This window comes from Coffea arabica, chromosome 2e (genome assembly GCF_036785885.1).
Source record: "Coffea arabica cultivar ET-39 chromosome 2e, Coffea Arabica ET-39 HiFi, whole genome shotgun sequence".
Taxonomy (NCBI): domain Eukaryota; kingdom Viridiplantae; phylum Streptophyta; class Magnoliopsida; order Gentianales; family Rubiaceae; genus Coffea; species Coffea arabica.
This window is the reverse complement of record NC_092313.1, coordinates 15,160,108-15,187,433: the sequence shown is the minus strand read 5'-3', so window position 1 is coordinate 15,187,433 and position 27,326 is coordinate 15,160,108. Positions and strand designations below refer to the sequence as shown.

Below are 27,326 nucleotides of genomic sequence, written 5' to 3'. Positions count from 1 at the left end.
TGGAGACGAACGAGGGGCTACTCGAACTGCCAGTCAGCAGGGAGAGACCCGATCGTGTGGTCAAGACCGGCTCAGGCCTGGGCGAGCAGACACGGAGGGCACTCGAAACTCTTCTTGAGGAATATGCGGAGATTTTCGCCTGCAGTACAGATGACATGCCTGGAATTCCGTCCGAGCTGGCAGTTCACAAATTACAAGTAGACCCCAATATCCGACCTGTGAAGCAGAAGAAGCGGAATTTTACGCCTGAGCGGAATGAGGTCTTCAAAGACGAGGTAGGCAAACTGCTAGAGGCCAAAATTGTGAAGGAGGTCTTGTATCCGACCTGGCTGGCCAACCCTGTGTTGGTCAAGAAGGACGACAGAGTTTGGAGAATGTGTGTGGACTTCACTGATTTGAACAAAGCTTGCCCGAAGGATTGCTATCCTCTTCCCCGAATCGACCTGCCTGTGGACTCGACCACTGGGTATGAAATCTTCAGTTTCTTGGATGCTTTCAAGGGATACTACCAAATAGCTATGGACGAGGAAGATCAGGAGAAGATCTCGTTCATCACGGAGTATGGCACCTACTGTTATGTCACCATGCCGTTTGGACTAAAAAATGTGGGCGCGACGTACCAAAGATTGGTGAACAAACTGTTCAAAAATCAGATAGGGCAGAATATGGAGGTCTACGTGGACGACATGTTGGTGAAAAGTCGAACTGAGGAACAGTTCATTACAGACCTCAGAGAGGTCTTCAACGTTCTTCGGAGCTCATGCATGCGACTGAACCCCAAGAAATGTACTTTCGGAGTCAGGTCGGGCAAATTCTTAGAGTATATGATATCCAAAAACGGGGTACGGACTAACCCGGATAAGGTAAAAGCTATCATGGATATGGCTCCTCCCAAAAATATTAAGGAGGTGCAGCGCCTAGCTGGTAGGATGACAGCCTTGAATAGGTTCCTGTCCAAATCGGCAGCCTGAGGCTTACCTTTCTTCAAGGCTCTAAACAAAGGTCCCCAGTTTGAATGGACCTCAAAATACCAGAAAGTATTCGGCGAACTGAAGAGTCACATTGCCACGTTGCCTGCCCTGACTTCCCACGAACGAGGTGAAATTCTATTCATATACCTAGTGGCGGGGAAGGAGGCTGTTAGCGTTGTGCTAGCTAGAGAAGATAACAAGGTCCAGAGACCGGTGTACTATGTCAGTCGTGCTCTACAGGGGGCGGAGGCCAGGTATTCGCCGGTTGAGCGCTATGTCCTGACATTAGTTCATGCGGCGCAAAAGTTCAGGTCATACTTCCAGGCTCATCCCATTATGGTAGTGACTGACCAACCCATGAAACCGATCCTATCCAGACCGGACGTGTCAGGGAGGATGGTCAAGTGGGCTGTCGAGTTGTCCGAGTACGACCTAGGGTACCAACCCTGGATGACCATCAAAGGCCAAGTATTGGCGGACTTCATAGCGGATGGCCTTTCCTTTGGGCAGCCAAAGTTCGAACGGGTCGGAGAGGCTGACACCAAGCCGGAGGCTCCCTCGCGAGCTAAGGCCAAATAGGCCGGAGAGGCTCCTTTGCGAGTTGAGGCCAAACAGGCCGGAGAAGCTCTCTCGCGAGTTGAGGCCCATACAGGCCGGGGAGGTTCCTATGCGAGCTGAGGCCATACAGGCCGGAGATGAGGCCATGCATGCCGGAGAGGCTCTTATGCGAGCTGAAACTATACGGGCCAGAGAAGCTCCCATGCAAGCCGAGGCCAAGCCGACCGGAGAAGCTGGCATCTGGTCAGCTGAGGCAGAACAAGCCCCTGTATAGCCTGACATCGATGAAACTGGGGAGATTGCCGGACAGGCCGTTCCAGCCTGAGCACTATACGTTGATGGCTCCTCCAGCAAAGAAGGGTGCGGGGCCGGACTCCTCCTAATCAGCCCTACTAGGGAAAAGTTGACCTACGTCTTGAGATTCGACTTCATAGCCTCTAACAACGAGTCTGAATATGAGGCCCTGATTGCAGGGATGGAGATGGCTTGGAAATTGGGAGCTGAATCAGTAAGGATCCATAGCGACTCTTAGTTGATAGTAAACCAAGTTTTGGGGAACTACGAGGTCAGGGAAGAGCCATTGAAGAAGTATGTTGCTAAAGTACTTGATCTAAGGAGTCGGTTTAAGTAGTTCACCCTCGAACGAGTCCCGAGAAGCTGCAATAAGAGAGCGGATGCTTTGTCTAAACTAGTTTCCACTTCTTTTGACACGCTGAATAGGGAAGTATTGGTAGAGGTCGTCAAAAATTGTGCATATGAGCAGCTAGACACGACAGTAGTACGAGTGATGAGCTCCTGGATAGATCCAATTGTACAGTACCTAGCCAGGGAAGAACTTTTCTTGAGCAAGACAGATGCTCGCAAGGTCCTTCTCAAGTCACAGAGGTATGCTCTCGCGGACAGAGTGCTTTATAGGAAGTCGTATCTACGTCCACGGCTGAGATGCGTGACGCTTGAGGAGGGGAGCTACATTCTGAGCGAACTACGTGAGGGCATATATGAAAATCATGTCAGTTCGCGAGTTCTGGCCAAGAAGGGCATGTTATCCGGATACTACTGGCTGACCATCTTCCGAGACTCGGCCGAGCTGATGGCAAAGTGCAGGTCATGCCAACTGGACGCACCGGTTCATCATGCCCCGACTCAAGAGATGGTCCCTCTTCAAAGCCCATGGCCATTCTTTCAGTGGAGAATTGACCTGCTTGGGAATTGACTATTCTTTCACTAAGTGGGTAGAAGTTAAGCCCCTTAACACCATCAGCAGCACGTCGGTTCTAAAGTTCCTCTGGAAAAATATAGTTTGTCGGTTCGGCATACCACGGGCCCTGATCTCAGACAATGGCAGACAGTTCGTCGATAGTTCCCTCCAGGACTGGTGTTCCGAGCTTGGAATACAGCAACACTTCACTTCCGTAGGGCACCCACAAGTTAACGACCAGGTCAAGAATGTCAATAGGACCATCCTGCATGGTTTGAAGGCGCGGATCGAATCTGTCTGAACTGGGTGGATAGACGAGCTGCCAACCATACTGTGGGTTACTGAACCACGCCCCGAACTGCTACACAGGAAACTCCATTTGTCTTAATTTATGGGGCGGAGGCTGTAATCCCAACAGAAATTGGAATACCCTCGGGCAGGATGCAGCATTTTGTGGCTCGGGATAATGAGGAGGAGATGCGATTCAACCTAGACCTGCTAGAACAGTAGAGGGAGGAAGCAGCCATAAGAATGGCAAAGTACAAAAGGCAGGTTGCGCGGTACTACAACGCTAGGGTAAGACATCTCTCCTTCAAACCAGGAGACCTGGTGCTACGAAAAAATTCGGTAAATCGAGCTGTGGGCACAAGTACACTAGATCCGAACTGGGAAGGCCCCTATGTTGTAAAGGAGACAGACCGAGCTGGATACTGCAAGCTAGCTCAAGTCAACGGGGAAGAAGTTCCACGCACATGGTACAACTCCAATTTAAGGCTTTTTCGCTAGTATCCGAGTGCATGACCTGGGGGTGATTTGCGTGGGGCTAGAAAAGTTAGAGGTCAGCTCGGGGAATTGGATGAGCTGACTTTTACACATGTTAAAAGCAATTTCTAGCAGGACAATCTGTATATGTATCCAGATATTATGACATGAAATGAAATGAAATTTTAGCTAAGTGTTGAATAAAGGGAAGATTCATTCATTTCAAATAAGGGTGCAAAATGGGGGTCATACAAAATCGAACTGGCCGGTCCGGAGTCCTACCTACTCCGACTACGCCTACACTAAATACTATCTATTTTTCCCCCTGGTGCTCCTGCTCAGGTTCAGGAGAGGTCACAGGCAGAGTGGGGTTAGTTACGAGGTCTGTCAGCTTACGTCCATGCGCATAGCCCGCCACGAGCCTGTCAATCTGGTCGATCGCGTCGGGATTGTAGTCCGACCATAATCCCAACTCGAAACCAGGCAAATTCAGAGCCTGCACATCATGAAGCCTTCTGACTTCTTGAACTCTTGGACGCCTAGTTGACGCCTCTCCTCTCTCACAACCTCGATCTGGCCCGGAAGCTCGGTAGACTTCCTCTGCTCGGCCTCTAGCTGCGAGATCAGCTCGGCCACCCTTTTCTTCTCCAGCTAACAGGCGGACTGGGCCTCGGCAAGTTGTTTCTTCAAGGACTCCAGCTCTGCTTCGGTTGTTTCAAGCTGATTGGACAGCCTGTTCTTGGCTGCATCGACCTAGGAGAGGTTTACTCCCATGTTCTTGTATCTCTGCAACAGCTCGGTGCCAGCAACATTGAGCTGCAGTAAGACATGAGATCAGTACTTGAGCGACTTAAAAAAGGATACGAATAACCATGAAACCAGTTTGGGATTCACCTGAACTGCGTTGAGGTAGTAGTGCTCGAGCAGCTCGGAGTCGGATGCCATCTGAATGAAGGTATGGTCGCGGGGAAGGACTGCTCCTCGAAGGAGATCCCGAGCTATCTCGGGGAACTGGGCTCTGTCGTTCATCGACAACCCCCACTTCGGGCAGAAGTGCATCGGGTGAGGGTGCAAGCTCAGCTCGGACAGTGGATTTACGGGGATTATGTTCCTACGGCGCCACATGGTAGGTGGAGATTCAGAAGAGGCCTGCTGCTCGGCCGAATTCACCCCATAATGCTCGAAAGGGGTGGCGGTTGGAGCTGGATACGCTGCCTGGGCAGTGGGAGAGGCGACCTCAGTTCGGGCCCTCTTGGCCGTTGTTTTCTTCCTTTTCTTCTTGCTGGCCCCCTCAGTATGGGATGACTGAGCAGGGGCCTGTGGAGCTGGTACTGGAGGAGAAGGAGCGACAGAAACCGAACTACTTGGTGCAGTGGGCGGCACGGTGGCAGGCGTGCTCGAGCTGCCCGCTCCTCCAATGTTCAACAGTTGGGAAAATCTCTTCACTACAAAAGAGGATGAGAGGTGGTCAGCTCAGATAGTAAAAAAAAAAAAAAAAAAGAGAGAGAAGAGAATGAGAAGGGGAAGAAGAATTTATGGGCAACCAGCTCTTCTGGGGTGAGTGACCTGAGGTCAGGAGCAGGGTCGGTTACCTCTGCCCGAACCAGTCCCGCAGACCAGAATTGAGCATTGTTGAATTTCTACACATTCAGCCGCGTGCTCGAACTGACCAGGCGGTCTAGCTCGGCAGCGGGAAGAGGTGAAGGAAGAGGGTCTAACACTTGGACGTCCTCCCTCCAGGTCGGGGAAGGAAAACCAATGTTCTTCACGAAGAAAAACTGGGCTTTCTAGCCCTTGATAGAGGAGGGGACGCCGGAGAACAGCTCGCGAGTTGGGAGCTTTGCCCTACTCCTACGAGCGAAGTAGAACCAACCGTAAACTTGACCGATGACTTTCATTTGGAAGAAGGATCTAAATAGCTCCAAGGAGTAGGGAATCTCCTGGATCCTACAGAGTATGAAGAAACCTAGGATTGACTGAACTGCATTAGGAGCAAGTTGGGTCACCCGGATCCCCCAGAAGATCAGAATTTGAAAGAGAAACTGGGGAATAGGAAAACGGAGACCTGTTATGAGTTGGTCCTTGTAGATTGCCACAAACTCAGGAGGAGGTCGGTAGGCAACCTCCCCAGGTTGGGCAGCTCGGGCTTCAAACTAATGGGGAATGCCATATTTCTCCACCAGCTTGTCCACATCCCCCTGATCTAGGATAGGAGGGATGAGGTCTACCTCTCCGAAATTTGGACCCCTGGGGGGTCTTTCCCTGGCTCGGAGTAGAGCTGCCTTGAGCGGAATTGCTTCATCAGCAGTTCCAGCTGCGGGCTGAGCAGGCTGGTCGGGTTGAGCCATTGCTCGGACAGGAGAAGGAATGGAGGAAGGAATATACTCCGACTCGGATGAACTTGGAGACGAAGAACTAGAAGAAGAGGGAGAGGAAGAAATAATTTCTATGGGAATAGGCCGGGTTACTCTACGCCTAGGGGCCGAACTAGTTATATCGGAATGTGTAGAAGAAGAAGACATAAAAGTGAGAGAGGACTTACTGGCGAATAGGAAAGGAAAGCTGAAAGGTGCTTAGAAGGTAGCACGAACTGACTCTTGGCCGAACTCACTAAGCGATCGGACAAACTTGGAAGGGCAGAGATGTGTGAGCTGCTAGAAATTGGAGAGAGGAGGAAATGAGAAAGGAAGTGTGAAAGTGACGTTTGGTGGGGCCTATTTTTAGGCCACCAGGGCGGGAAAACGAAGCGTCCCGACTTGAAATTTGAATTTATTACTGAAAAACCGCTGTATTGCGTGACGGTTGAGCTGGCAACCGCCATTATGAGAGACGTGATGCTTGAAGTGATGGTTGCGTCAGCAGACGTGGCAGCTACCCGAGAAAAAGCAGCTATCATGGGATTGTGGGCCCCACAAGGAACCGACCTGCCTCGAAATTTGGTCCAGGTTCATGCGACTTTTCAATGACCATAGACTCAAATGGAGGCTAGTGTAGCGGGGCCAATCTACGTACGCCACGTATCAGCTCGTATGCGGCAGATTGGGCGGATCAGTTCGGACATAGTGGGCACCAGTTCAGCCGTTTCCACCGCCATTCAACCATGTAGGCTTAGTGGGTCGCGCCTCCCGCGCCTTTCGGATATATGCATATATGCAACCATGTGGGCCTAGTGGTTCTTTTCTTCACGCATATATGCATGTATATATGTATATATTGAATTTCAACTAATTATTAGGATAAAAGCAAAACTTTTCTAAAGTTCAATATCAAACCATTTCTTTGGGCCGATATGGGGACACCTGGATGGTTATTAAATTCGTCCTAACTCAGAAGTTGAATCATTTGACCCAATGAACGGCCACTAGCTGAGCCATATTTCTAATTTGATCGGATAAAGAGAAGGCAATAAGATGCAACCGTTTGGTCCAGTGGTTTAATTGGGAATGTAGATGGTGCTCAATGACCCGATAGGCCTTTGCTTTTGGGTCAAAATGTATGTTTACCGATGTTTGGACCCTAAATCTCAAAATAATTTTGTTTAAAGTTCAATTTTTTCCCCAAAGAGAAATATGAACGTCTTTATTTATGTACAAAAGACTTTGCCATTAGAAATAAACTTTCACTTGTTGATCAAATGTCCCTTCAGATGTATTTGTTTGCTTTATTGTTGCATAATCAATTCAACATTCAATATGAAAGTGTTATTATTACGTAACAATGGTTGAAAATTAATGGAATTTTTTTGGCAAAGTATTGACAAAAACTTAATTCTATTTCCTTAAAAGCCTATTCTTTTAATAAATAAGATAATTTTTTGTTATCTGTGAATGCAGGATTTATATTTTTAAAGTATGATATAAAGAAATTTACTCATTTATTAATGTTTATTTATTCAAAATATATCTTTTTAGATGTACTAATTAATATTTATGAAGTACTTTATTTATAAATTCTATGCATCTCAAGATAACTAATATGTCACATGTATTTGTAAAGACGGTAAATTACACAAACCTCCCCTCTAGTTTCCTGCAACAGTCAGGGGTCTCTTCTCTTGATTCTGAAACAACATGAGCCTCTCTTATCAATGTCTTCCATCAAGTCAAAATTTATAATTGTTTTGATTTTACATTTTTACCCTTTATCTTATATTAAACAAAAGAAAATTGTCAAAACAAAGAGCTTTAGTTCTCTAAGAAATGGGGGGAAAAAAGAAGAATAAAGCTATTTTTATGCATTAAAATTTGAAGATTTCCCATATTTTGTTAGTTATTTTTATTCTTCCCAGTCAAATTTAACAGATTTGCATGTGTGTCTACTTCTAGAATAAATTGGATTCTAAATAAATGAGTTGTCCAAACTATACATTTATCAAATATATTAACAATTTAAAATTTCAACTTGTATATACATGAATATTACATAAATGATTCAAGACATCAACTTATTTTGTGGCAAAGCTAATATAGAAAAGAAGTATTATGGATTTTCTTATGAAAATACATACACTTAATCTACAAATAAAAAAATGATTGATAGAAGGCCAACTTTTATGGCTATATATACAATTATGTGTGATCGGTATTTTATAGTTACAAGTTGAGGGAAAAAAAACTCCACTCTTTTTTTCTTAATTTTTTTGGAAAAAATTACTTATGTCATTGAAATGGTGGTTTGGGGACTTTGAATTGAGTTTATGACAAAAGTAGTTAACATTTCTCCCCTGATCACATGTAGGGAAGCTTTTCTTGTTATTTGGCAAAGAAGAAGGGGGGTCCTCTTTATTCCCAAATCAAGAGTGGAGATCCTTAACTTTTGTAAAAACTAGAGGGGAAGTTTATATAATTTACCCTTATAAATATTATTTTACTGATCCACTGATTCAACAATCAATTCATTAGTTGAATCAGTGACCTATTTACCCGATTCCTTTGCGGGTCAGGTTTAACAGCACGTGGAGATGGAGTGGCTCCGCCCTCTCCCAAGGTGGACTACAACTACAGCCAACTGCAATAGGTCCTCTGCCTTCTATATTTTGGCAATGACTTTGGAATTTTGGTACCTCCACGTCTGGCTTTTCCTATCACTTGCTTCTTTCCTCAGCGACAATCATGACTTTTGTAGCTAAGCAATGGGTTTTCTTGCCCGTCGTAGGAGTGCTTAGCCTCTTCTTGCAACCATTTGCTCTGGGCAATCCTCAGGTCCCTTGTTACTTCATTTTCGGCGACTCCCAAGATGACAATGGCAACAACAATTACCTGAACACTACTGCCAAGGCAAATTATCCACCTTACGGCATTGATTTCCCGGAAGGTCCAACTGGTCGCTTCACCAATGGGCGAAACCAAGCGGACTTCATAGGTAACCATCTCTTTCTTTTCTATATCCAGCACAAAACTTTTTTTTTATTGTATTATTTCTTTCAAAAAGTTTTTTGATTCGTATGGACTCTTTTATGAAGACTATATTCCACTTTGGACTCTTAAACGCATTTCAAGCTGAGTTTTTAAATTTTATTCTTGGACACTTTAACTCTTAAAATATGAAAACATCAACTTTAGTTCTTAAACTTCAGCTTCGAACATTACTCTTAAAATATGAAATCTATCTCGCAGGATTGTCAAAATTGATGGAATAGTACGTAAGTGATGCTTGAAGTTTAAGGACTGAAAAAAAAAAGAGATGAATTTCATCTTTTAGGGGATAAAAGTGACACATATTTGAAGTTTAAAAACTAAAGTAGAAGTGCAGCAATAGTTTAAGGGTTCAGAATAACATTTGGCCCTTCATGTACAAGCTAGGGCTTGCCAACTTATATGCTACTTATTGATAGAAAGTATACGTCTGTTTCTGGCAGCTGAGCTCCTTGGATTTGAGGGCTACATGCCTCCATTTGCAAATATAAAAGGCCAGGACATCACTAAAGGTGTTAACTATGCATCAGCAGCATCCGGAATTCTTGACCAGACAGGTCGCCAGCTGGTAATTATACAACTTTGTTTTGAAAAATAAAAAGTTTTGAAATTTCAGATCAATGTTATATACTCTCATTACTTTGGTAAGAATACACTTACAAAATGAAAACAAAATTGCCTAAATCACTTCAGCCATTTTAAACCTTTTTTTTTTAAAAAAAAAATCACATTATAGTGTTTATGTATCTCAATGCAAAGTAAATAGTTTATATTTTGTGCATCCACATGCTAAGAACTGATTTAACGGCCCTTTGTTTTGCAATTGCAGTATATTTAAGAAATCCAATTCTGTTCAATTTCAAGACTAACATAAACTCTCCAATTGTCTCTATTTTTCAATTTTGCTCTTGTCCATGTTTCTTGAAAGGCGTTTTTCCTGGGTTATTGATGATTGGAATGTGATGCATTGTAGTACCAGATAGGGGTGGCAATTCGGGTCTAAATCAGGTTGGCGGTTCGGGTTCGGGTCAACCCGTCAGAAAATCTGTTGATCCGAACCTGACCCGCCAACCCATGACGGGTCAGGTATGCTGACCCGAACCCGAAAATTTCAGGTTGACGGGTTGGCGGGTCGACCCGAAATGACCCGAAACTTAATTTTAATTTATTAATTTATCACTGTAATTTCTAATAAAATCAATTTCTCACAAAACTAATTACATAATCAAGTAATAAAAATTTAAATAAATAATTCCAAACCAAATCTAAAATAAATTAAACACCGTAAAAGTGTTTTATCCCAAACAAAATATAAAATAAATTAAAACAATATAAAAGTAAAAAATAATATAATATATTATTTGTCCAAATATAATAATTTCAACTTCACACAAATTAAATAAATTCATTTAGGATTAAGTAATTAATGCCTTTGAAAAAAAGAATAACTTAGTTTAGTTAGATAAAATTATTTTTATGTTTATTAAATTATTTTTAATTCGTAAACGGGTCATATCGGGTCATATCAGGTCACCACGGGTTGACCCGAAATCGACCTGTTTTCTTTTCGGGTTCATCGGGTCCAACCCGATTCTGACCCGAATTCCCGAAACCTCAACCCAAACCCATTAATTTCGTATTAGATTCGTGTCGTGTTTTCAGGTCGTGTCGAAAATTGACACCCCTAGTACCAGACCTTTTACATGACGTTCAAAAACGAGAACATGTCACTGCCTAATAAGTCAGGTGCCATTAATGTGCAGTCTGCCTACTGAAACTTTTTTATGACACTGCAATAATTGAACAAGAAGATAACAAATGATGTTGACAATCCACTGACCTTTTCTCGACAGGGAAACAATTTAATGGGATCTTATAGTATAGTACCTTGTACAGTACTAAGACATAAGGATGTCCATAAATGCCAAGTTTATTATTTGTGGTCTTCTTCAATTACCTATACACACATTGTACATGGTTCTATTATGTGTTACACTCAGTAGATCTCGACTTAAACATAATTTAACTAAATCAGAAGATGCATTAACATTTATAAATATTTATGAATTGAGAATTAGAATATTGGCAAATAAATTTCCTTCTGGCCAAAATAATTTATAATGTGCTCCCTTTTGGATCATTGTTTTCTGAAGTCTTTGTAAAAAAAAATGTAATGTAACGATTTGATATATGTAAGATAAAAAGATGATTGAAAAATGTATTCATGAAAAGGTAAAAATTTTTTGAGAAAAAATGACAATCCAAAAATGGTCAAATCACATTATAGTGAGGAGACTACTTGGCTTCTTGATTTTCATTTTCTTTTAATTTTTGTATGCAATGAAATCTAGAGTGATTGTCCACTATGTGTAGATCAAAGTGTAGGCTCGTTCTCGCGTACTGCCAGTTAGAAGTGTTAAGTAGACTCAAGCTTAGACCCTTAATCCTCGCTTAACCACGATATGTTGGCATGGGAACTTATTCTGATTAGTTATTTTGACAACGATTCGAGTCACTTATTCACCATGGTTTTCGAACTATGTCCAAAATCCAGTACCATGAATGGTCGAATAAGAGGATACTGGCATGATCATATATCCACATTCTTCTCTGGTCACAAGTTCCATTTCAAATTAGCTTGCCTTTAGAGTGTAAACAAGTTAGAATGAGATGTACATAAGTTTCAATACAATATAAACAAATTAGAGTAGGATTTACAAAAATTTGAAATAGACATTTAAACTTGTAGTGGACTAAAATAGACTAATGAGGCATGGATCCTTGATTCAAGTGAATTTCATTTAACCTTGAAGTGGAACAGAATTGTTTGGCGGGCCTATAGTTCAAGGCCAATGTTAGGGCTCCATTGGACCTTCCCGTTCTGACTTCTTCTTTTTATTTCTTTTTTTTTTAAAATATAATGTAAGTGGAGATCTCGAACTAAAATCCCTCACTTATATTCTTTCCTTCCATACTGTTCAATCCACCCCTTCCTCTTCCAGTTTTGACTTTAGATCTAAGTATTCATACAATTGTCTTATCTAGGAGAATTTCAAATGGAAAATTTTTATTTATATTATTTATATAGTTTTTTGGGTTAATTACATTTATCATCCCTGTGGTTTTGACCAAATTACAAAACTACCTTGTTGTTTGGCAAAATTATAGTTAAACCCCTTGAATGACAAAACGTATATCAAATACTCCCAGAAATTAGTCGCTATCATATGTTGCATGCACCAACAATATATATATATATATATATATATATATATATACATATACATATATACATATATATATATATATATATATATATATATATATATATCTAAAAGTCCCAAATTACCCTTTTGTAAATTGAGTTGGTTACATTTATGTCATTGAGGTTTACCCCAATGACAAAATGAAACTTATAGTTTCTGCAAAATAGTTTAATGCTTTAAACAGCCAAATGTTTATTAAATACAAATTTCACCTGTCAGTTGCATCGATTTCAACAAAAGATTTAATGAAATTCTGAGAATACTGGTTAATTGCTAGTCCCTTTTTGCCAATTTTTTTCATGGCATCATTAACAGTATTGTTCTGTCACTGCTATAGTTTTATTGACCACCTATTATTATTTAATATAGCAACCTTTTCCATGTTAGTGCACAAAAATCAAACTCCATTTTTCAATTGGTGGATTAGTCTTTCAATTTTAACACAAATGAACCATATGGCACACTGAAGTGGTAAAAATACTTGGGGGAAAAATGAAAAATGAAAAAAGGAACAAATAATGAAGTGAACATATCAGCTGCGGGCCATGGATTCTGGTCACAATGCCACAATGGCCTCATTAGAAATTAAATAGTCATGACTCATAACTTGACCTATTTCTTCTTTTATTGTCTAATTTCTTGTCTGATACGCATTTCCACTTCTTTAAAATTGCTTAATAAAAGAAAGCTAATGGAATACATTCATTATTACCAAATTATACTAAAAAATTTATTTCAAAATCTCAAGAATCTAGTATAGGTGCTTTGCTTTTCTTTTTGTTGTTACTTACCTCTTGAGGGAGGCAAGATAACCAAAACTCACACTACATTGCTTTCTTTTTTACTAATAGGGCGATATCGTCAGCCTCAACCAACAATTGCAAAATCATAGAAGAGTAACTTCGCAGCTTGTGAGATTAATTGGGAACGAAGCTGCAACAAAAGAATACCTAGCCAAATGTTTGTATACTTTTGCAATTGGAAGTAACGATTACATCGACAGCTACTTACTGCCAGAATATTATCCTACAAGCCGCCTATGTACTCCAAGACAATTTGCTAGAATGTTGATTAAAGAATATTCTCAGCAACTAAGGGTTCGTATAATTATTTTCTTTTGACTAATTTCCATTTTCATTCATTAAATTTTGATGTTCATCTTGAATATACATTTAAAAAGAAAAAAGAAAAAACCTAACTCGTATCCCTTTTGGTGCTAGAAATTGTACAGATTGGGGGCAAGAAAAATAGCTATCTTTGGGCTAGGTTTCCTTGGTTGTGTGCCTGGTTTGTTATCTATAGATGGTACATGTGTGGATTCTTTAAATAGTGAAGTTCAGTTATTCAATGAGGAGCTCAAGCCACTGGTCGATGAACTGAATACCGAGTTAAGCAGTGCACATTTTATCTATGTAAATGTGACAGCAATCACTTTGAGCACTATGCCTGCAGGTACGTTAGAACTTCTACTTTATGGAAACCGAAAGTGTTTATTTAGACTCAACCTGCACAGATAATATAGGACGGTGATGAAGGCAAACCTGATGTTCATGCAATCGAAAAGAATATCAAGGTTTTGGTTACAAAATAAGCTTATTGAACTTAATTTTACAACATTTTTGTTATAAAGACTGAGGTAAAATGTGTGGATAATAATTTGTTTCTTTGAAAAAGATGCAAGTTGGTTATTATTTGGTTAGTTACCACATTTAACATTCTTGGGTTATTTTCTTTTGAAGTTTATGAAAATCATGATAATGCAATATCAAAATGAAGAGGCTCATAAACCAAAGAGTTTATCTCTTAATATAATATTTGTGTAGATGCCCTATACAATAGATTGCACAATTCTATGAAGGTGATTTAGAATGCGTTTGATAAAACTGAAATCTGAAAATTCAAATTTGAAATATAAAGTTTGAATTCATTAAGTTACTGAATTATTAAGCACTAAATCTAATATATTTGAGTATATACCATATTAAGTAGTAAGTGAATAACTCATCACTTATTTTTTCAAACAAATTTTGCCTAGAAAATTCAGTGTAACTTAATTAATTTAGATGTTCTATTTTTTATTATCAAACAAGTCCGAATATGTTAAAATCTGAAGTCATTAAATTTAAGTGCTGAATTGGGTTATCAAACAAGATCTAGTCATTTAACAATAAATTTATTAACTGTTTTAATCAATGAACAATACCCATACCCTTATTTACCAAAAGTTGTACCCTTCTATGAATTTTTTTTTTTGGGTTCTTATTTTTCATACTTTTCCTAATAAAATGATCTAAAGCGTCTAATACACTTTGAACAATTAGATTTGTTAGCTTTTAACCATTTGAACAGGAAATATTGGTTGCTACTATATGGAATGATAATTCATCAGTATATATACTTGCATAAACTCGAAGTCCAATGAAGCAAATTAACGTTTTAATGGAACGATTGACTTACAAACACTTCAGCTACTCAGCATTTCACACGTAAATATAAAAGCAAAATTATCCTAACTTGCCACTTGCCATTTTCTAATAATTGATGCTTCCATTTGAATGTGTAGTTGGATACATAATATAGACCAGACAATTGGAGGGTTCACTTAGGAAATTTCAGTTTATGTAGAAACAAAAACGAAAAGAAAAGAAAAAAAGAAAAAAGGTCATTGTACATCTTCTTCACGTCTACTTCCACGTTTTTCTTTGATACTGTGTTTTTTTTTTAATTTTTTCAATGCATTCTTACACTAAATCTATCTCAGAAATTACAATTGATAAATCACCATGCTGCAATGTGTCTACAACAGTTAGTGCTGGACAATGCATTCCTGGACAAATTCCCTGCAGCAACAGAAACCAATATTATTTCTGGGATGATTTCCATCCCAGTGAAATAGTGTATGAAGCATCTTCCAGATTGGCATACTCTGCATTATCCTCATTACTTAATGCTTATCCTTTTGGTATCGGTAGCCTAGCAGACACCGACTCTCGTGAGAAACTGGAGATACAATAGATTATGTTTGCAGTTGTGTATTCTTTTTCCCATTTTTTCCCCAACAAAGTGTGTTGTAAAACTCTGAAAGTCTGATGAATTACTATGATTTTATGGCCTCAATGTAAAAAAATCAGGCTAAATCCTCAAATATTGTCAATTGCTAAAAAATTCAACCAAATGCGTGTCTGCAGAAGTATAGTACCAAACTATGCCAAATTTTTTTTTTAAATGGCCTAGGAGCGACGGCCCCACAAATTTTTTTTTAAGAGCTGACAGGATTTTCCTTTTTTTGTTCTTAAGAAAAATTGTGTATAGAAATTTGTGAAATAAGAATTAGGGTTAGTAAAACCATTTTAGCAAACTAAGGGCAAAGATGTTATCCCCCACAACCCTTCGCGAGCAGGCTAAGGGCAAAGATAAAGGCAAGAAACACGCGAGGCATTGATATTTTTTTTTAACAATGTTTTAAACTTCATCCATCTTGGCATTTATTTATTTCGATTTTTATGTTTAATCTAGTCGCTTTACGATTGAACAACATTAAATATTTTCAAAATTGAGAAGTACACGGCATTTTATGAAACCTTACAATACCAGAAAATGGTACATTAATTTAATAGATAAAAAGGTATAACTAACTCTATGATCAATTTAATTCTTTTAATCATTAAATATGAGTATCGTATGTCAAATAATGACCTATAAAAGCACATTTACTATCTATGTGTTTTATACAAACATTCTTTATTTCTACGAAGATTAATTTTTTAACACAATGGCATTTTATATAAATTTCTAAATATAAAAAATTGCAATTCACGTAGTAATATTTCTACTTCTATACAATTACAGTTGATTTTGTAAACCCTAAACCCTAATTTGTAAATTGTAAACCCTAAACAGTAAACCCTAATGTGATACAGCTAAGTGTTAGAAGACTATATGAACAAAGTTAATATTAACAAACCGTCACTTTACTAATTTGTAAATCTTACAAATTATTTATAATATGTAAACCCTAAACATTTCTACATTTGGTAAAATGGTTTTACCGACCCTAATTCTTATTTTACAAATTTCTATACACAATTTTTCTGAAGAAAAACAAAAAGGGCGTTCATGACGAGACAGAAAAAGCATGGAAAATCCTGTAAGCTGTCGCGCCATGGTGGCATGACGGCTTGACAGGTCCCTTAAAAAAAAATTGTGGGGCCATTGCGTTATGTAGCTTTTTTTTTGTGAAAATTTGGAGCCCGTCACGCCATGTGGGGTCATTGCTTTTTCTTTTTTTTCTTTTTTTTGTCGACACAGGGGTATCCGGGTCAATCCTTACGGAGCCCGACTAATCCCCTGCGGCCCGGGAGAGGAGGCCCCACTCCACACCGAACACGTTAACAGCGGGACTCGAACCCTGGACAAGCCAGGAAGGTCGCCATACCCTAAGGAGGGGGAGCGGACCGCTCGAGCTATCCCGTGGGGGCAAAGACCAGCCACGTAGGGTGGCAAGTTGTAAGAGGCAGGAGTCATTGCATCATGTAGCTTTTTTTGGTGAAAATTTGGAGCCCGTCAGGCCAACATGGCGCGACAGGCATAGTTTGATACTATGCTTTTGCAGACTAGCATTTGGTTGATTTTTTTAAAAATTGACAATATTTTGAGGATTTAGCCAAAAAATCACAATTTGATGTAAACTATTTAATTATTATTAAAATTAAGTTAAGCCCAATATTTTGTTTTTTCCTTATAGTCAAGACATTATTTCATGAACAAATAAAAAATCAATTTACAAAATTACGAAAAAGAAAAACAATTTATACTTTGTCAATGAGTAACATTAGTTTTGCAATTAGCTAAGATTAATCTTTCTTGATTTATGTATGGGTTTTTCTAGTGATCAGTATCCAATGAGCACTTGTTAGTACACACAAATTACTTAATTTGTTATGTTGATACACACAATCACAATTATTGTGTCCTTGTTTTTATACATTTTTCCATGTTATTTGTACTTTTCTAAAAAATAAATACTTGAAACCCCTATTAATGAGTGAGTGGTGCACAACTTAGCCGAACAGTTTATATAATTTTTTTTTTGTCAATAACTATTTATATAATTAAGCCATGTAAAAGGTGCAATGTCTAGGGATACAATATTTATTGATATGAAGAAATTCCAATCATAAATACAAGATGAATTAATTCTGTATTAGCTTAATTCTGTGTCGCTAATCAGTAAAGAACATAAAATCTAACCGCAAGAATTCAAATTCCAGTCAATAATACAAGATAAAGATTTCCAATTAACTGATCATTGGAAAAAAAAAAACATATATGGCATCTAACAACTTCAAGAAACCTGTCATAGTTAGCATTAAGAAGCAGTACAATTAACCGAAAAACTAAACGATTACTATGATAAACACGGGCGCGTACTTTTGTGGACTGTTTTCCGACAAAGATTTGGGGAGGTTGCTTTTGTGAGGTTTATTGGGAGGATCATATGGCTGCATATGACGGAATTTTCTCTTGTCTGTGTACCTCAGCCTTGCCATTAAGGTGGAGTTCTCCTGGATGTCGTAATCCGCGAGTGTGCGATCTTCATCTAGTTGTTTGCCGGCAAATACGAGGCTCTGGTGCTGAGGAGGGATTCCATCTTTCGGCTGAAGCTTGGCCTTGACGACTTGGATGGTATCGGAAATTTCCACCTCGAAAACAATGGTCCTGCTGCTTTGGGATTTGACGAAGATCTGCATGCTTGCCCGGAATGGACTTAGAATGGTTAAGATAGTTTCGAGAAAGCGTGGACTGTGTTTAGCTGAGAAGCGTGAATTTTGGATTTGAATGATTAAGCGCGGGTTGATTAAGTGGTAGCATATAAAGCAGGTTATGCGGATTGAAATCCAAAGGGGAAAAGGATTAAGCAATGAAAATCCTTTTTGTGAATCATTCAGGACACACTACTTCACCTTAATCTGAAATTTTGGAAATTTCTATTGCCTTTCGGAAATCCTTTTTACCCTATAAAACCTTTAAAAAAAATTACCAAGGGACAGGTGAGATTTAAAAAGTAAAAATGGAGAAAGAGGATTTGAATCCAGAACTCTAATTCATGGGCCTTTCAATTTTACATACCACTTCACTTTAATCTGAACTTTTGGAAATTTCTATTGTCTTTTGGAAACCCCGTTTACCCTGTAAACTTATTCATTTGGTGATTCAAATATGTTAATCAATTGAACAGGGTAAAAGGGAATGCCATAAATAGAAAACATTGGAAATAAAAGAGTGTAATTATAGGAACAAAAATTATTAAGTCAAAAATTGAAAGTCCTAGAAGCTAGGCTGTGTTTGATTTTTGCTGTTACAACCCTATTACACCATGGATTGGGGCGTGACGTGCCTTTTAACTTAATATGTGTCACTCTATTACGTAGTGTAAACTGTAAAGAAGTATATTATTAAAAATGTGACAATGTTTGTGAACTCCCAAAATATTAATGCATACTTACTTTATGGAATGAAAAATGCAACATCTGATGAGTAATAAAGAATACATATATATATATAAGTATACACATACATCTGATTGGTGTAGAAAGCTACCATTTCGAATTTTCTGTGCACTTCTTTCTTGCTTTCTTTGTATTTCCTATGTTTACTTTACTAATCAATCCCTCCATCCCAAATATTTGTCATTTTTGGGCAACTCAACATTTTAACAATAATGACCTAATGGTGATACTTACACAGAGTTTTCAAACTTCACCCTCCACATTAAGAAATTTGAATGGTGTGTATTATCTTTCTAAAAAGGACAAGGAATAGGAGTGGCAAAAGAATAAAAATTATGTACTAATTTTTTGAAAACGACACCAATTTGGAAAACGCAATAATGAGAAAATTACGCTTTTAATGTGAGGCTAGGAGCTTGCCCACCAAAAAACAAAAATCGAGGCTAGGAGTTTCACGTAATTAGCAAGATTGTCAAGTGCTGTGAATTGGACCGGTTGGGGTTTATCCCCATAAAGATCTGGTTTTAGTGATTCTGTGTTTTATTGGTTTGACTGATCTCAAATTCGACCCACTAAAATTTTGACCTAGTTGGGTGATAGCCCAATTATGATACACAAATAAACAACCCAGCCCATCCAATTGCTACCCAAACTTTTATCGTCATGTTAGCTGTCATTAGGCAAATTTTCAAAAGATCCCAGTCCAAGTCAAAAAAAAAAAGAGATTCTATATAGGAATTCAATAGAAAATCAATCCTCAAAGCCTCCTCACTTGCATCTGATATTATCCCAAATTCTCAAATTTTTCATCCTGAGAACAGTATGATCTTTTGATAGATATGTAGAGAAATGGGTTTAGCTAATTTGCAATATGAAGCATGGAAGGATTTTCTTGATCTTTATTGAATCAACAAATATGGTTCAATTGGAACACTCCACAAATTAGTCCAAAATGCATAGATTTGTCTATATTAGAAGAAATGAAAACTGAATAAATATAGATGTTGCGAAGATTCAAAGAATGAGCATTTTTTTTATGTTACTACAATGCAAAATTTCCTCTTCCTAGCAGTCACGGCATTTTCACGTGATCCCTACCACTCAAAGTCAAAGGTGGAAAAGAAAAGAGAAATACGGGAAGACGAAAAGATGACGAGAGAGAGAGAGAGAGATAGTCATGGGGAAAATGAGAGAGGAAATGGGAGAAATGAGACTGTGAATCATTTAATCCAAGTAGTAATTCAATCATCTACGTGTGTCTAATTTCGTGATTTTACTCGAGTCTTGCAACTAGTTATTATTTTTTTTCTAGCTTGTACTTATCAGTGACGGTAATTAATGAGCTTAATCTTTCCCTGCACTTAATAGTTAATACTAAATTTTTTCTTTTTAAATTTTTTTAATATAAAATCTAAAGCAATCTGGTATCTGGAGGATTTGAGTTCATGTATTAGAAGATTCCCAGTTCACCTCTTCCAAACGTTGTATTATTATATCACGGTCCTATAATCAGTAATCACGTGTCCATGTCATTGTTTCTCCTTCGAAACTTTATGTTGCGTGTAATCTTTCACAAATCACAGTAACTTTAAAATTAAAAGTAGCTAGCCATCTTTTGGGAAAAAAAAAAAAAAAAAAAAAAGCTAGCCAAGAGTGAGAAGTTGTCATTCTGGGACCATTTAATCAGTTTATCAGTAAAAGACAATCAGTTGGCTGGTGGTCACTACCAAGCGTCATTATTTTTGGTATTGGTTTTGGTGGTTGTCATTATTTTTAGTGATTTTTTTAATGATGATTTAATTTTCATCGACTTTTTTTTTTAAAAAATTAGAATAAATTAAATTATTAAAAATATTATCATTACGATAAAAAAAAACCCACAAACAGGAAACATTTGAAAAAAAAAAAAAGCATAATTGTCAAAACAAAAATTTCTTTAGTCAAAAATTGAAAGTCCTTGAAGCTAGGCGTGTTTGACTTTTTATGTCACTTTCCCTATTACACCGTGGATTGGGTGGGACGCATCTTTGACTTAATATTGGTTATCAAAAGACAAATCATCATCTTCTGTCATATATTTATGTCTTGCACTCTTGTTATAGTGTAAATTTTGCTATATTTAACATACCTCTTTCTACTGGATCCTTCAATTAAATTTAATAGATTATAAAGTGATTACAAAAGGGTAGAGAGAACAAGGATAGAAAAATGTCTAACTAGAATTATCTTGGTGAAATCATCGTCACATGATATATCTTTTCTTCCAAAAAAGTACACAAAAATTGTAGATAGTTACCAAATATAACAAAAAAAAAAAAGAAAAGGAAAAAATTGTGAAGAATGCCAAAAGCAAGGTTCTATTTGGCACTCTGAATCTACGAGGGTTCTATGATCATTCTAGTTCTAGTAATCATTTCATAGGATTCATCATCTAAAATGGTTGCATGATGTATTAATTGAATGGATGAACTTTGTTCAGATCAAGTGTTTTCCACCGTAGTATATAACGAGCCTAAGAAAATAACTTGGCATCGATCGTAAGACTCTTTTCTCCTGGACTGCCTTACACTTCGTGTCATTCTGTGGCAACAAAGATGTCAAATCACATGAAATTTGATAAACAGATTTGGCCTCTCGAAATACACTTGTAAGTGTGTTTGCATTGTTACAACCGAAGCAGAATCGATTGTCAATCTCTGTTGTTGTTGTATGGTAATCTGTCCATATGGGGCCAAGTCAGACTTGAAGGTTGAAACTTAAAACACGGAGATATTAATGGTTATAATCATAACTTAAAGATTCATCCAAAATGGACTTTTTTTTTTCCTTTGTTGTCAACTTAATTATCCCTTAGATGGCTAGGCCTTTAATTATCTCTTAGATGGCTTTCCTCCGCAAGAGGCACAAAATTCCACCATTGTCGTGTTCACAAGAAGCATAAGATGACCGAGATCCACGTAAAGATTCGATTTGATGTAATTGCCCTTTGAAACTCTCACAATACGAAGAAAGATCGTTTGTCAATTCCTTGCCAGTTTTGGACTTCTATGGCATCTGAATTGTCAGAAAAAATGCACCTAGTTTTTGACTGACTGATTAATTTATGCATGTAAGTTAGAAGTAGAGTTACCAGCCTTCAAAAAATAGAGTGACACCTAAAAGGTATGAAAATAAAGCAAATGGATACATTTCTCAGCATACTCAATCTCAATTATTGACTTGGTGGTCCGTACTGTTTGCCAACTCATTTGGAAGCAAAAGGCATTTGGAATCTTGGGTTTTCCAAAAACAAAATTAAAAAAAAGTAATAATATAAATCTTTGACGTCTTCTAGATGGTAATTAATAACTCCAAGTCATTTATCCAAAAAAAAATTCATATATATTATTAATATTTTATTATTTATTAAAAAATATTATTTTATTTATTTTTTAAAAAAATAAAATAATTATTTTTATTTTTTTAAATTCGAATAAAAAGCCGAATTTAAGCTTAGTCAAGTTCAACTTAATTAGATCAAAATTCGACGCACTCGTTTGCAATACAGTACTTTGCACTCCAAGTCCCAATTGTTGATTAAAAAATTCTCCAGCACATGGGATGGGCAGTGGGCACATGATTAGGCAAAGGGCGGAACCTACTGTACTTGGGGGTATTATAAAGCAGCAATCCTCCGAGTTGTCGACGCATGGAACAACAATAATTTCTCCTAAAGAAGGACTAGCTTCTTGAGATAAAAAAATTATCTCAAAGAGCGATGGCACAACCACCTCCCAATATCACCAAAAAGTTGGAAGGCAAAGTTGCCATCATAACAGGTGGTGCCCGTGGCATAGGCGAGGCAACTGCTCGACTTTTTGCCAACCATGGTGCCAGAGTTGTGATCGCTGACATCCAAGATGAAGAGGGCCAAACCGTGGCCGAATCAATTGGCTCAGAAACCTGCAGCTATGTCCATTGCGATGTAGCTGATGAAGAGCAGGTCAAGAAACTGGTCGATTCAACCATCCATACCTATGGCCAACTAGATATCATGTTCAGCAACGCAGGAGTATTTAGCAAGTCAAAACAATTGGTGATAGATCTTGACTTTGCAGGACTTGATCGAATCATGGCCATCAACGTACGAGGCACGGCGGCATGTGTAAAACACGCAGCGAAAGCGATGGTGGAAAGGGGAGTAAAGGGTAGCATAGTGTGCACGGCGAGTTTAGCAGCCACCACGGGTGGAGAGAGTTGGACTGATTATTACATGTCAAAACATGCTATTTTGGGGCTGATGAGATGTGCTAGCAAGCAGCTGGGGCCACATGGGATTAGGGTCAACACTGTTTCACCATTTGCTGTTGCTACACCGCTAACGTGCAGCTCGTTTCAGATGGATGCTGAGGAATTTGAGAAGTTGAATCAGCCTCTTTCTTGCTTAAAAGGAACTATATTGAAAGTTAATCATATTGCTGATGCTGCTTTATTCCTTGCCTCTGATGATTCTGCATTTATCACAGGGCATAATCTGGTGGTTGATGGCGGATGTACGGTTTGATTATCGATTATCATCGCAACAGAAGTTCGTACTTTTTTTTTTTTTTTTTTTAATTTGTTGCAATGGGTGTTTGAAGGTTTCAAATTATTGCATCCACAGCAGAAGTTAAGAATTTTAAACTAGAATAAATACTTATATCGGACAGAAATATGTGTCTAAGATGCTGTTGTTTTGAATTTGTCGAATTCTGTCAACATAAAATAAGATGACCTATTTAATTTACCTTTTTTTTTGTTTTCTGTTGACATGGTAGAGATCAAGAGTACTTTTTTAGTTTCCTTGTTTTGATAAAGGAAATAATGCTAGATTAAGACTAAAGAAGTCGGAGGATGTTTTCATCTCCATACTGGTTTATTCATGTTTGAATTATTTTTTTTGGTTGATCTTCATTGACTAATTTTATTTTGCAAAATTTAGGTTAAAGGAGGATAAATAAGGCGCAGTGATTAATTTGGTGAGTAGGTGCATATAACTTCTTTCTTTCTCGAGAAGTTTAGGATAATGTAAGGAGATTGTGGATGATGAATTATAGGTTGGAGACAATAACGGACTGGAACGGTTACTGAACTGATGGCTTTCTAGAAACGTTTGATGGCTTTCTAGAAACGTTTACATGTAGGATAGCTCAGATTTTAAGTTTAGAAAAAAACTAGTTTTGTACCCGTTCGTTGAACGGGAATCTTCAAAAAATAATAAATTATTTAGTCAATTTTATAAAAATGTCGATATGAAATACAAACTTAATATATATTTTATTTTAATCTTTCTTAAATATATTACTATATGCGCATTGTAATATAAAGTATTCTTATAATATAAATTTAAACATCTAATTTAGTAAATAATAATTCAAAAATAGAAAAAATAACATTCGACAATACCATAACATTCAAAAACTTGAAAATAAATAAAAAGTGCAATAAATAGTATCAAATAATATTCTACTCTTCAGAAACTTGTTTTTGTTTTTCTTCTGTTTGAATATTCTCCTCGATTTGTTCATGCAAATCAGCATTTATTAATTTTTCATTATCACTGCATGATAGCAAAGCAGGATAACTAAGTATAAAAAAATAAATGATTTATCACGTTCAAGGTTGTGTATAACAATACGTAAAGATTATAATTTAAGAAAGTAAAATAGTATATTAAATCTACCTTCTCGTGCAAATCTTTTTATGAGAATTCCCTTCCTCTGTGATTTTTGTTGAACCCTCTAATGAATGATTCATATGAAGTGTATTGAAATGTTGTTGATTAGAATCATTTGTTATACTAATTGGGATCTGGGAAAAAGATACTTCAGGTTGGTATTGGTTGTGGGTTCCACCAATCTGATAATGATTTATCAAAATTAAAGACAAAAATATTATGTGAGATATAATATATGAAATATAAGATAAATTTATTACTAATTCAATATATATTACTAATCATATGCGTTCATAAAAAAAAACAGAAAATAAAAACAAAAAAAAGGAGTGGAAAAAAAAATTGAAGATCAATATGCATTTTTTTAAAAAAATATGTATTGAAAAAAGATGTACCTGATAATCAAGAGGAGTGAAAACCCAAAATCGATGCTTTAATGTGCCAACCGCTTGCATTGAAAATACCTAACCATGAATTTAATACTTGAAATCAATATATTAGAGGCTATTAGAGGCTATATGTAGTGTAAGCATAAGGAATAAGAATTGATAAGAATATAAGAACATTAAAAGTAGGTTTATCTTGATTTAAGTTGTTTAAAGTACGTAACTTTTGGTAGGAAATAAAAATCCTATAATATTAAAAAATCTTATAGGAAATAAAAGTGTGTTCTCAAGACAAATTTTACTTATCTTGAAAGATTACCTCAACTATATTGAGTCTTTTAAGTGCATGGACTCCTATAGTGTGGGTCCACACATTAAATACTCCCCACCATCTGGGTAGAGATGTATTGTGAATCCTATAACCTAACAATGAGTATAACCTGCATGTTTTGATTAACAACGAATAAGTTTATAAGAATTTACAAATCCGTACTCAAATAGGAATTTATATTTGACCGTACGGGGTCAAATATATATAGTTAATTGGATTCAATTAACTTTTTCTTTTCCATAAATTTCGTGCTATGCACTATGTCTTGATAACGCACTTAATAATAAAATTTATTAAGAATTTTATTTCCAACATCAGATATTGACTTCTATTATTAATGGTTCCTTTTGAAATTAGTTACTTTTCTACTTCTTATAGTGATAACAATTCTTATTTACTTCGGTTTCCTATGCAGTACACAAATTATTGGCATGAATTTTGAGATATATCTAATAGAGATATTTATGTCTCTTTTATTTGTATCGCATTACTTTCCAGTTCCTTTTTGGATAGGAAATAAGAATCATATAATATTAATAATTCTTATAGGAAATAAGAATTGATATATATCTAAACAAAAAAGGAGCATGCCACGTAAGAAACTATTTACTGTCTCGTTAAACCACGTAGAAAAGAGAAAATATGAAGGGATAAGAATGAAAATACGACTTTATTATATATATATATATATATATATATATATATATATATATATATATATATATATGATGTACGGTTGAGATAACATTTTATACATTTTTTCAACATTATTGAAAAATAATATTTTAATTTTGGATTAATCTTTTATACACTAATAATATACATATTATTATCATTAAATATATGACAATTAATAAAATTTTTAATTTAAAATTCACATCTTGCATAATATAATATGTATTTAATAGTGATAGTGTATATATTATTAGTATACATAATATTAATTTTTTTATCAAAATAAGACCAAAAGATAACCTACTTTATGACTAGACTGATTAAATACATGAGTAGACCAAAATTAACTATAACCACCCGTTTGGTTGATAGCAATAATTATCACAATCACAGATCAATGATAATGATAATGAATTTGTGTAGATTTCTTCCGATAAAATCTGACGTTTGATGGTGACCATAATGTCAATGACTTTTTGAATAAAAAAAATTATTATGCTTTTCTTCCACGTGATTGAAGGCGTGGAAATTGGGAAGCCACGTCAGTGGGCTGAAGACAGAGGACGTGCTACGTCCTTTCAATGACCTGACGGCTGACACAGAGCATTAAACAAACTGGTTACCTTCCCACTCAACATACAAAAGGGAAGGAAAACATCTCTTCATCATTTACAACGAAGAGTAAACGAAAGTATGGTTGCAATGTTGCATCAGGAAGGGAGTTCGATTCTTGTAGTTAAAATTTTTCGAAAGAGTTCATCGTAATCTATATCTATATGTATTCAGGAAGGGATTTTTAGCAGAAACCCTCTCAATGCCTTCTAAACTTGTCATACTTTTTTCTAGATTTTTGTATTTATTTTAATACATAAAAAAATAGTGGGTTATAACCCACCTTATCACCAATCAATATTCCTACTATCTCACTCCCACTATCCCATTATCACCTTATCACCAATCAATATTCCCACTATCTCACTCCCAGTATCCCACTATCTTAACTCATCCTACAATCACTCCTACAAATTCTCTCCCGTTTCCCAGTCCAATTAAGAGTCCACTCCAACTATCTCTTAATGACCCATTTTTTTTAATTCAAAATTGCGTCTTCACATAACACACAGGAAAATACCTGAAAGCTATCCCATCCTGGTACCAGAACTCCGGTGCTCTTCTTAGTACGCATCATACTTCTTTTCTTGAACCTTCGGCAGACGTCACGAAGCCGGCGGTGATTACCTTTCAATAAGTGACCCTGCTCATTTAGCTATTGATTAGTATTATTGTGTTTTTTCACCTTTGCCCCACTTATCTGCTGTCCCAAATTCAAGTTATCCTATTATTTAATATATTAAAATTTTTCACTCAAAATTTGTAAGGAACTCATCTAAAGTTTCCTCACCATGGAATATGCCCGCCTACAAGCATTTCAACAACAACTAGATTTCAAACTCGCAAGATTGCAAAGGAGGAAATATTTGCTTAGAAAACGAAACATATACCGCAACGATTCCACACACCAGTTGGAAAAGTTTCAACAAGTTTGCGCTGACGAAAGAAA

At 37.0% G+C, this 27,326-nt stretch overlaps 2 protein-coding genes across 3 annotated transcripts; both read left to right on the top strand.

Moving 5' to 3' along the window:
• Window positions 1–8,537: 8,537 nt before the first annotated feature.
• LOC113731129 (GDSL esterase/lipase At1g29670) lies at window positions 8,538–15,296 on the top strand. 2 transcript variants are annotated; one of them, XM_027256217.2, is made up of 5 exons: window positions 8,538–8,850; window positions 9,347–9,471; window positions 13,021–13,266; window positions 13,390–13,621; window positions 14,976–15,296. In XM_027256217.2, the coding sequence occupies exons 1-5, from the start codon at window positions 8,601–8,603 to the stop codon at window positions 15,182–15,184; spliced, it is 1,062 nt and encodes a 353-aa protein (XP_027112018.1). In that variant the 5' UTR covers window positions 8,538–8,600; the 3' UTR covers window positions 15,185–15,296. The 2 variants fall into 2 exon arrangements, with proteins under 2 accessions (XP_027112018.1, XP_027112017.1); XM_027256216.2 differs by having other exon boundaries at window positions 14,931–15,296.
• Window positions 15,297–22,358: 7,062 nt separating this feature from the next.
• On the top strand, window positions 22,359–23,443 carry LOC113731130 ((-)-isopiperitenol/(-)-carveol dehydrogenase, mitochondrial-like). Its single transcript, XM_027256218.2, has one exon. It carries the CDS (start codon window positions 22,436–22,438, stop codon window positions 23,219–23,221), a length of 786 nt encoding a protein of 261 aa, XP_027112019.1. The 5' UTR covers window positions 22,359–22,435; the 3' UTR covers window positions 23,222–23,443.
• The last annotated feature ends 3,883 nt before the right edge of the window (window positions 23,444–27,326 follow it).

What these genes read in the sequence shown, in the direction of transcription:
- LOC113731129 (XM_027256216.2), top strand. Translation starts at nt 8,601, where the DNA reads ATGACTTTTGTAGCTAAGCAATGGGTTTTCTTGCCCGTCGTAGGAGTG. An exon ending in AAACCAAGCGGACTTCATAG is followed by an intron (nt 8,851 to 9,346) that starts GTAACCATCTCT and finishes TGTTTCTGGCAG; the next exon opens with CTGAGCTCCTTGGATTTGAG. An exon ending in ACCAGACAGGTCGCCAGCTG is followed by an intron (nt 9,472 to 13,020) that starts GTAATTATACAA and finishes TTTTACTAATAG; the next exon opens with GGCGATATCGTCAGCCTCAA.
- LOC113731130 (XM_027256218.2), top strand. Translation starts at nt 22,436, where the DNA reads ATGGCACAACCACCTCCCAATATCACCAAAAAGTTGGAAGGCAAAGTT.